This window comes from Artemia sp. Qi Xiang Cuo, chromosome 4 (genome assembly GCF_049724085.1).
Source record: "Artemia sp. Qi Xiang Cuo chromosome 4, ASM4972408v1, whole genome shotgun sequence".
Lineage (NCBI taxonomy): Eukaryota > Metazoa > Arthropoda > Branchiopoda > Anostraca > Artemiidae > Artemia > Artemia sp. Qi Xiang Cuo.
Genome location: NC_142797.1, coordinates 40691147 through 40702965, shown reverse-complemented (window position 1 = coordinate 40702965; position 11819 = coordinate 40691147). Strand labels below are relative to the sequence as shown.

The 11819-nt window shown below is 34.8% G+C and overlaps 1 protein-coding gene across 3 annotated transcripts in view; it reads right to left on the bottom strand.

The window, feature by feature from the left end:
* Nucleotides 1-11819, bottom strand: part of LOC148953108 (uncharacterized) — a 270457-nt gene that overhangs the window by 42844 nt on the left and 215794 nt on the right. For all 3 annotated transcript variants that reach the window (XM_089087532.1, XM_089087531.1, XM_089087533.1), the window contains exons 5-6: nucleotides 9117-9255; nucleotides 4147-4283 (exon numbers count right to left, since the gene is read on the bottom strand). In XM_089087532.1, the coding sequence (XP_088943658.1) occupies nucleotides 4147-4283; nucleotides 9117-9255 (276 nt within the window). The remainder of the gene's footprint in view (nucleotides 1-4146; nucleotides 4284-9116; nucleotides 9256-11819) is intronic.

The window sequence follows — 11819 nt, the reverse complement described above, 5'->3', positions numbered from 1 at the left end:
CCCAGAGGCATTCGATTAAATTTTTGAGATAACCATTTTTTTTCAAAATAGTCAGAAGATTACATAATATTTCATCCGTGTTTGACACCCCCCCCCCCCCGTGAGAGCCCGGGGCAAGAGTTAAAAGTTCTAGCCAATCGAATGAGCCTCTTCCAAAGTTTATACGGGCACCTCTTCCATAAGAACCTTATTATGCCCCCGGGGCATAACTTACCAGCCTTGTCCCTGGGCTAGGTACCTTTATATGATCTTTGGACTTTTTTCAACAACAAAAACTACCTTATATTTTCGATCGGATGCATTTAGTGAAAAGAAGGCATAGGGAAAGGGGGCTAGTTGCCCTCTGATCACTTTTGTCTCTCAAGGGAACTAGGACTTTCATTTTACAATTAACTGAGCCTCCTCAAAGTTCATACGACCACTCCTTCAGTAAAACTATATGCGCCACGGGATTAGAACTTATATTTCTTGCCTCCGGGCTCTGGGGGGCTGTATCGACCCCAGAGGCATTAATATATGGTCTTTCAACAATTTTGAACAAAACGACAATCTCAAAATTTCAATCGGATACATTTGAGGAAAAGAGAAAGTTGGAGGCTACTTGCCCTCTGATCACTTGTGACTCTTAAAAAGGAACTACTATTTTCAATTTCCAATCGAATTAGCCTCCGCCAAAGCTTAAACGACCACCCATTCCATGAGAACCTTGTATGCCTTCGAGGCATAACTTATAATCCTCGCCCCGGGCTCTGGGGAGGTATATCAACCCCGGAGGTATTGTTATATGATCTTTGGACTATTTTTAACAGATTGATTATCTTAAAATTTTGATCAAATGTATTTAAGGACAAATGGGCGTGGAGGGGGGGGGGAGGCTAGTTGGCCGTTGATCATTTTTAACTCTTAAAAAGAGACTTAGAATTTCCAATTTGCAATCAAATGAGCCTTCTCCAAAGTTTATGCAACCACTCCTTTCATAAAAACCTTATTATGCCTTCAGGTCACAGCATACAACCTTATCCTGGACCCTTGGGTGGGGGGGGGGCAAGTGTCTACCCCTGAGACACTGATATACTATCTTTGGACTATTTTGAACCAAATGGCTATCTCAAAAATTTGATCGGATACAGTTTGGAAAAATGGCATGGGGGGGGGGGGTAGTTACCCTCCGATCACTTTTGAATCTTGGAAGTTTGAATGTTCAAAGTTCCTTGAACTTTCAATTTCCTATTAAATGAGCCTTCTATAAAGTTTGTACGACCACTTCTTCCATAAGAACCTTATATGCCCCCGCGGGGAATTTTTTGATAATAATTTCTGGTCATTTTGTGTTTGAATTACAATAAGAATTTAATTTCTGCTCTTCCTAAGTTTGAATCTGGCTCTATACTTTTCTTTGAAAAACCTATATTTTGGAAAGTTTTTGTAAGATCAATTGGAAAAAACGAGCTTTTTCAAATGAAAGTAAAGAGTGACATTAAAACTTAAAGCGAAAATAAATTATTCTATTTATGAGGAGGACTGCCCACTCTTCAACTTCCCGATCTTTACGCTAAAGTTTGAATTCTTTCCCCATCGTTTTAAGAAGGACTTTTCAAGCACAAGTGCACTCAAAAACGCTTTCAGTGTAATATTATACTTTAGCGTAAAGAGAGGGTCTTGAAGAAAGGATAGTCCCTCTCATATGCATAATAACTTCTGTTTACTTTGAGTTTTAATGTTTTACTTTACTTTTATCTTAAAAAAAACTTAGTTTTTACATAATAGAGATTAAATGCACTATTAGTATCAGCATCGTGAAGCATAATAGACTATCCATTTAAGCATGAACAGAATGACTAATTTATTAGAACTAGAGACAACGACAAAGTACTTTAGGAATCTCGTACCAAAATCAGGTCTTTTCTACTCTTCTGTCCCAGTAACATTTTCCATCTAGATATCTCAAAGGAAAATCTACATTTCGGGAGACTCTCTAATTTTCTCCCTTGACATAATTCACCATCCGTGAAGCTACGAAAAAGGGGAAGAAAAGTTATGCGAAAAAAATCTAATGTTTGTGTGTTTTCTATACAGGACTGCTCTGAAGATTGGTGGAAATGAGTCTAGACTACACTCTGATTTGCCTTTTCTCACTCTTTTCCCCAGGAAGTGGAGGTTTCGTGGTTTTTATATTGAAGGAATTTCCAAGTATATACAAGTGTCGAAATTCCCACAGATTAGTTCGTCTGGAACTGTTCATTTTGAATAATTTTGTAATAAATCTGGTTGTTTAAAAAAATGTGTTTTCTAATAAGGGTGGAACTTAGATACCCTTGACTTAAAATTTTCAGCCTTGCCATTAAAACTTGGGAACAGCGTTTGAAACGCCAGGTATGTGGCAGGGTTATTTGGAGACACGGTTTACACTCCCTGGATTACACTAGGACTGGAACCATGTGAATATGCATAATGTTTGGAATACCCAATATTTTCTTACACCCAACTATGTGCTAGAATTTGTGTAGGTCTAATGTTCAAAGAATTGCCTATAACTTAGCGTCAAAATCAGCGCCAATCAGATTCATCAATCAGTACCAAAACAAATAAACATGTGTTTAGTCAATAATTTAAACTATTTTTCTACTTCATATGGAAAACCTAAATTGTAAGCTAAAATTTTGTATTTTATAATTAGGCTACATGACGAGATATTAAATAAATACTCATGACCAAATATTGCTTTCTGTTTTAAAAATTAGATTTTTTTCAACTTGCCCCTCTCGATCTTCTAGGACCATTGGTTTTTACGATCACCCTGTCGGATAAAAAATCAACACATGCCCGTAATATTTCTTCTGAAAAAACACACACACACATTTTTGTAGATAGGAGCTTGAACCCTCTACAATCAGGTTCTGTAATATACTGAATCTTATGGTTCTATTTTCTTTAAGATAATTTGATTTTTTTGGCGGGGGGTGTTTCCCACTTTTTTCGAAAATTGGAATAATTTTCTCAGGCTCGTAGCTTCTGACAGGCATAAATTTTGAAGGGCAACATTAAACTTGATAATTTTTATATATTTGGAATCAGTATAAAAAGCCATTTTTTTATGTATCTAATATAATCAAAATTGTGTTTTGTAAAGTTTTGATTACTATTGAATCGAGTCGCTCGTTACTTAGAGTTCGTTACCTAGGATGGCTAGAACTGTTTGATTATCACAAGACTTTTTTTCTGCTAGTCTTAAGTTTAATATGTTCCTTTACTTTTCTTTAAAAGATTTTTTAGATTTTTTTTATTCGGTAAAAATGTCACAAAATATCACTTCTGAAGGCATAGGAGTAATTTTAAGTTACTTAAAAGAGGTGTGACAAGCAATTACATGTAGAATCCAAAATGTGCTCACACAAAAAAAAATCACAAAATGCTGAATTTTTTATTCTATTAGATTTCTGTTCTTGGAATAAGAATTTCTATTCTATTACTATAAATTCTATTAGTATAAACATGTTTTTTAATTTATATTGAAATTTAATTTAAGTCGAAAAAAATTTGAAACTCTTTCCTAAGAAACTCTTTCGCATGCTGACCATGGTTTGCGTTGCCCAGGTACCCATCTCCTGATCCAACGCCTTCGGCCAGGAGTGCAATGCGGGACAAATCATACGACGCTTCCCGTGTTTATTCTCCGGATCTCTCCAGTTACCCATTTAAAGCTGGGTCGACTCTGGCTGAGCTTACAGAGTCATACCATTGACCCCCGTTCGAAGCCAAAGCGATACCAGGACTCAAACCCCTGACCTCAGGATTTCAAGCCTGCAGCGCTAACCACTCGTCTAGGTCGGCTTGAACTAGAATTGTAAAAAAAAGTCTCAGTAGCATTACATTCTTTTGGAATATTCCAAAATTCTTGTTCCCTAATCATATTTGCTAGTTTTTCCGCATCAAGAAATATAAAAATTCTATTCCCAGTTATATCTCGATTTTCACACATTACGTGTTTGTAATACAAAAAATTGTAAAAACATATATCTACTTTGTGAATATCAAGCTCTATTAGAGTTTAAAATGATTTCATTTTTCTGAATAATTCAGGACTTATCTGACAAGATTACAGAAGAAGGGACCTGATAATGAGAAAGTTTAAAAAAAAGGCGTTACCTTAGTGACATCGCTTTTGAGTTCCTTAGACCCAAGCTTTTTTCTCCTTCCTATGTTGAATATGGTCCCAAATATGTACAATGAGAACAGTGCAGCTGGGAAATACCGAATACACGCCGCTATCATGGGAACGAATCCTAGGATGAAAAAGATATTAGTTTCAGAATTGAAGCATTTAGTTTGACAATATACGCAGAATTTAGATTTGGCTGAAAGGTCAAGCTTTCAAATTTCTTTAAGTGGTGCAAATACATGTTCCACAATTTAACTTTATAAAATTTAAAAAATAAAGACTTGTAAAATAAACATCGGCTCTATGTGTTTGCGTTGGGTTAACATAAAATTAGAGTTACTGCAGCAGGAGTAGATCCACCTTGTGAGCTAGATGTGTTACCATGTAGGCAGTGGCAGGTCTTGCCTCTCTTGCACCCGGGGTGAAATCTTGATTATTGCCCTCCTCCTCCTGTCTCCCAAAATTTTCAGGCCAAATATTAACAAAATTTGCACTTAATAACAAAAAGTTTCATTTGTTTTAATATGACTTTTCTTACTTTATATGGGAAAAAATAGAAAAAATGAAAATTTTGCATTCAATTTGCTTATGCTTACAGCAAACTGCGACATCTATTTTATTTTGATAGGAATTAAATTTTGAAAATTAAAAAATAATTATAAATGCCATATTATTTATTTGAAATTTAGCGCCCCGGGTAAGTATCCTCTATGCACCCTCCCTAAGTCTGCCTCTGCATGTGGGTTGCTTTTGTTTGAATGTGTTTGCTGTTAATTTTTGTTTTTCCTTTATTCTTTTCCTGTTTGTAATCCGTCGCTATCTCTTGATTATAAGAGAAGTTATTGATAAAGTTATTATTATGAAATTATTATAATTTCGCTACAAAAAGAACTGGCGGAACTGTAACTTAACTTTTCAAATTTAAGCCAGTTAATATCAATTTTGTCCTCATTTGTCCCAATTTTTAATTTAATAAAGCGTGAGTTTTGACTGTTAAACAGTCTAATTGGAATTATTGACTGCTGAATTATTTATACCAAGTTTATTACTGAGGCTCTCTGTGGTAAACTTGGTACAAATAACTCCATAATCAATCATATTTTTATATAGAAGTTCAACAGAATACGGCAGATATTCTAATTAATCTCTTTCAACCCAACAGCAATCTCAGTCAGTATGAGTCGACAGTTTTTGAGATTTTCGAGTAAAACCTATCTATATTGAGGTTTTCGCGAAAATATATTTATCAGAGCCGTTGGGTTCTGCATATGGGGGGGGGCACGTCTGAAGGGTTGCAAATTTATCCGTTTCATTCGGCTTTTTGCTCTTATTTGAGTCGGGAGTGGGCACTCTAATTGATTTTGCCCCGGACAAAACCGTCGCAAATTAAATAAAAAAAAATCAACTAGAAGTAAGGAGCAACATTGAAACGTAAAATGAACAGAACTTATGCCGTATTTGAGGGAGCTGCCCCCCCCTCCCTGCTTCAATGTTAAATGTATTTATATTTTTCATGACGCAGAGGGTGAAGACCGAGTATCTTCTTTTTTACAGTAACAACAGGAATCTTATAGCTAAAGCCTAGTAAAACGAATTTGATTAGAATATTGTTTTTTTTTTTTTTGTTCACTTGTAATTAATTCAGTACTTTGGAATATTATCCTGCTTATAAGAATCATTTAATTGGTGTTTCGGAGTTATTAAAGTTTTTTTTCTGTGTCACTAACTTCTGTTACACACAATATCAGTGATTTGTAGCATTACCATTAACATTACAATTCTTACCAATAGTATTTCACCGTCGATTTTGTGTTCTACATTATTTAAAAAAGACCAGAAATTAAATTAAAAAAGAGGTTTTTTAACTGAAACTAAAGAGCAACATTAAAACTTCAAACAAACAGAAACTATTCTGAATATTAAAGGGGCTGCCCCCTCCTCAATACCCCGCTTTTTACGCTAAATTTTGTACTACTTTAAAAAAGCTTCTTATTCTAATTCAACCGCTTTTATGCTTCAGGAGTCCACTCTTAAAGAATTGTGACAAGTCAAACTTTAACGTAAAGAGCAGGGTTTTAAGTTTTAATGTTGCTCCTTACTTTCAGTTGAAAAAAACTTGTTCTTTTATTTAATCTTGTATAAAGATCAGAATAAAATATATTAGTGCCATAATTACAAATTAATGGATATTAATTTTACTTCTAACCGACTTCGTAAAATAGTCTACACATGACATATGTATTCAAACATGATGGGAAATTGGACACACGGGAATTACAGCGAATATGATGATGGCTGGCGTTTACCCCCCCCCCCCCCGGTAACCCCCCGTAAAATACCCCCCCACGGAAAATACTCCCTGAAAAATACCCCTTCTCGAAAAATACCCCCAGCGGAAAATACCCCCCGCGGAAAATAACCTCCCGGAAAAACCCTTCCCAGTAAATACCCCCCTCCCGTGGAAAATAAGACTTTCCAAATTTGAGAATTTTATTTGAGTTTTGTTTTTTAATTTCCGTAGAGGGAAGGAATTTTGGTACTTGTGGAGCCTATTATGCGCCACTCACTCAAGTTTACGCTGCGTAAAACTCGAGAACAAATCGGTTTCTTCGTTGATTTTTTTCAGCTTAGCGCGAGACAAGACAAACACAAGTGACAGAATATATGGGAAATACATAATTTGAGCTATATATTTGCACATAAGGGGAGGGGGGGGGGGTTAAAGTATTGGGACAGTTTGAAGTCAGAAATTTTTTTTTCCAGGTATATGGACAATAAATAATTACTGACTAGTCTCAATGATTAAATTTTGGTTGAGAGTCATCCAGTTACCGAGTGGTAGGATGCTTAAGGCAGCTTATGAAGATTTACTCTCGCAGGGGGGAAAAGGTCATGGTCACTAAAAATAAAAGACATTGTAGACAATTCTTTTGTTTGGAATGAAGGCAGATGATCAATGGATATAAATGCAAATTGGGAGAATGAGATTAAGATAGTACTAGAGAATCAACTGATCCAAAAATGGAGTGAGGAGATAAAATAATCAGAAACATTAAAGTTTTATAAAGATGTTAAGGTGGTTAATGGGCAGGCGTTCTACCTTAAACTGAATTTACCAACTAGATATTTGACGTTGTGGATGCAGCTCAGGGCTAATTGGCTGCCAATTATAGCGATATTTAAAAGATACTCTAAAGAAAGATGGTCCAATGAAGACAGATATACATGCCCGCTTTGCAGAGTTAAAGAATATTATTTGTTACATTGCTTGAGCCGATGCCAGAGCTCTCTACGGTAAGGGAAGGGATATTTGGAAAAACTGAGTTGAAGCTTCCAGGCGTCTTAAATAGTGCGTCGCCTCAGTTTATTTGTAGATACGTCGCCTCAGTTTATTTGTAGAATAGCGAGGTATCTGGAAATTTTGTTAACAAAAAAAAAATAAAATAAAAAAACCCCAATATAAAATAACTGTAATGTTCCATTTAAGTGTCTTTTCCAGGTGTTAAGTATTTTCTTTTTTTTACATAACCGTATTTCCAAGTATTAAGTACTATTATTAGATTAATTTAGTGTTTCATTTAAGTGTTTTATGATAATCGCTGATCAAAGTTTACGTTATTTGTGCCTTTGATCTATGTTATTTTGCTGTGTTCATGGCCGAATATTTGGACATTATTTGTCCAATTGAAAAGGAGACACCTTCTGATTTTGAAAATGTGAATTTATAGTCAGGTCTTAAGCAATAACGCTTCAAGGATTTCTAAAATCTCGACTATCTTAAGAAGGGTTTGACTAAGGTTTGAGATTTCATCCACGTATAATATGTCAATTTCAAAATCATCTAGGAGATTGTTCCAATTCGATTTAAACGATAATATTTTTAAGTTCAAATGCTTTGGCCATCGTTAAATGAAACACTTACGATTCCCAACTAGCAAGATATATATTCGCTAGTTATACCATTTGTTGAGAAACAGCATATTTCAAACTACATTTGTTGCGAAAAATCATTTCAGTGAAACAGTAGTGAAACTTTAGGATACACGGCAGGGGTTGACGGGGGACATAAACAGTCAAAAAAGCGAAGGACCTAGACAGTAAAAATTTTTGTATTCGGTCCAGCAAATAATTCAGATTTCCGATAAATAATATGGATTTGTTGTATGAAAATGGGGAGCATAAAATATGTTCATTCTGCTCATTTTTCTAAGATATAGAGGAAATATGGCACTTTAATGTCTTTCTAATTAAGAGTGACGTTATGAGAAGCGGGCATCGCTAATTTATATGTCAGCATGGTATATGGATTCAAGCTAGAAAAAGTTTAACATTGCAAAAAAATGTATCTTTCTACAGTTCACATTTTTGATGAAAGATTTTAGTCAGAATATGTCTATTTCATATGTCTAATCAAATGGCTTTGAGCTTGTTAGCATGTGCTTCAAGTTTAAAATATGGTTCCACTCGCATAAAAAAAGGTTTGATCACTTCAATCAAGAAAATCACATAGTTTTTCTCGTGATCTAGGGATGAGTAAATAAATCTTTTTTTTGGAGCTGTGCTTTGTAAGTGCCTTTTAACATACCGAGGCACCATTGCTTACCCAACGTCTTGCTTCATTTCTGAAATTTTTTTCGCATAATAAAAAACACATAAAGTAAGCTATTTAGAAATAGTTTTCATTCCCATATTTCAATTAGGAAGGGGTTAAAAAGAAATTTTAATAAGTTTCTAGCATAAAAGACCGTCGAAAGCCGAGGACAGGCTTGGAGACGGATTTACTTTTCATAGTACCTCTCCCCAACTACCTCTTCAATGTCTGGCCTGGATAATTCTATCGAGGTCAAGAAAACTGCAAAATTTTGATTTCTACAACTTACTTTTCTGAGCTATGACATTCAGATTTAGTATAGCAGTAGCGACAATAATCGTTTAACTATACTATTATTTTACTTACTAAAGTAATAGGTGGCATCACAATAGCTGGGTCCATTGGGATTTACAATTACATCACGGCCAGTGACGAATGGCAAAGAAGTCAAAGAATAAATGACAAAGGCCAAAAGCCACGAAAATATGCATGATAAATGACTTATCTAAAAGAAAGAAAAAAAAAATTTGGCTGTTTTTTAAGAAAACATCAAAGGATCATTACAGCTTGTTGTATCTTCTTATTTTGTGGAAGACCAAGTAAGGCATAGACACAGAGTACTCCTTCAGTATCATGGCTAGTAGTATCCCCTAAATATGTCCCGCGAGACACATATCCCACAATTCCTGTGACAAACATATCCCACCATTCCTCTGACACAAATAGGGGTATGCCTGGAGCCTAAATGAAGTTACCAATCCCATCACATAAGGCCATAGAGATAAGAGCGATTCCTGGAAGTATTGCTTGCCAAGTTTATTGTGTCGATGAAACAATCCACTGGTTCGAAGCGCCATGTACAGTACGTAAGTTATTGCGTAAGTTATCTCAGCTTCAGGTGAAATACATTGTTTGCCAATTATTTGATATAAAAGACTGAAAGTTGGCCCAATTTATTATCATTACATAAAGAGAGCCTGATTTATCAACATGTTAAATACAAGGAATTTTGATGAGGATTGCAATAAACAGGAGGTTCCTAATATATGTATTTTTGTCGTATACTTATTGGATGGGGACTGTTTTTCATGCAGTTTTGGATTATCACAAGACATTTACAGTCTCTTTAGATACTTAACTGTATGTATATCATCTTCAGTTAAAAAAACCTCCTTACTAGCCATTATTTAACTATTGAATTTAATCTATGGAACATTTTTGAACCATGACCTTCAGGGGTTGGTAAGGAACAATATAAAAAAACATTTACCGAATTGTATGTGCTTGTATATCATATTTAATCATTGGTTTTAAAAAACACCCCTCCCTACTAGCCAGTCTTGAACTACTGAATTCAATCCATGGAATAATTTTGAACCTGAAACCTTGGGGGACGGTGAAGAGCAATATCAAAGCTAAAGAGGGCGTAAAAACTGCCTTCGGAGAGTTTACGAGCTTAGCCCTTGAGGTGAATCTTATTTATTTTTGATCCTAAACGTTTTTTAACTTAAAATTTCATTTTTAAGGGACTTTTTGGGGGGAGTTTTTTTCGAACTTAGGTTTTTGTTTTTGGAGCATATTTTTTGAACTTAGAATTTTTTTTTGCTTAGAAATTTTTTCTTTTTCTGAAACTTTTTTGGGAACTTAGGATTTTCTTAAACTTAATTTATTTGGGGGGGGGGGGAGGAGAAAAAACTCCGGTTAAGCTTTTTGTTATGTGAAATTATAGTAAAATCGTGTATGGTTGTATCAAAAATCTTATCAAGCATTTCAAGAGTAAATCGAACCTCAGGAGTGTAGACTGAAATCATCGTCTAGTGAAAGTGTATGTACAATGCATACCGATTTGACGGTTATTATTACACAATCTTTGCTGTGTATGTTTTTTTGATTTTTTTTAGTGCGGCTGCCCCCTTGGTACTCTATGCACACAAATTAACACAGATACACAGACACACAGACACAAAAACAGAACATAGGCACACATACACACAAACAGACACAAACAGACACACATGCACACAGACACATAGGCATACAATATGATAGGCTTACAGATTAATAGGCTTACAGACATATAAAAAAACAAACACAGACACAGAAACACAGTAAATCGTGAATCAATCTGTATTTCAGCAAAATCCCATCTAGAAAGAGGCTCCTCCGACATTTTGGTCTGAATATGGTATACCATCTTATACACACACGTGTCTGTCTTTTTCTCTTAGATATAGTAGATTTTACAGTTATATTAAGGACAATCTTAAACAAGTATACCTTATGACTACAGAAATACAAGATGAAACAAACTAAAGCACTTTTGACTACAACAAACTGAGCTAGCTGGTAAATTCCGAGTGTTTTAGTTACCGAGAGCGTATCAAAAATTTAATAAAAGCACTTTTGAGTACAACAAACTCATCTACTCAGTAAATAACGAGTCTTTTAATTGGTGACTGAGAATAAAAAAATATAATAAAAGCACTTTTGCATACAAAAAACTCTACTACCTGGAAAATTCCGAGGGTTTTAGTTACCCACTGCGTATCAACAAAATTAATAAAAGCACTATTGAGTACAAAAAAACTCAGCTACTTTGTAAATTCCCAGTCTCTTAATTCTTGACTATCAAAGAATTAAATAAAAGCACTTATGGTTAAATTGGTAAAAATTTCAGACTTAAATCACGGATTTGTCTTGCAATTAGATTGCTTTAAGGAAAGGTTTGAAGTTACATGCTAGAAACAAGCTTGAATCGAGGTTTGTATCCTGAGAAATCCTTCTTGATTTTAAAAATTGAAGGGATTTTTAACTTGTTCATTTTAGAATTAGACATATAACGCTGGTAATGATGTTGACAGACAATTTGAAATGAATTCTATGTAAAATTTGACTGGGTATTAGTAAATGATTTTGTAAAGTTAATATTTTTGGAAGTGGACCATTGGACAATAGACTTTAAAATTACTGCTTTGAATTTGGATTCCTTTAGTTTCACTTACCGTGGCCCGTCAAGCTAAGTGAACCAAAGCGAACCTAGCTTGAAAGCAGTTAACTCAATGTAACCTG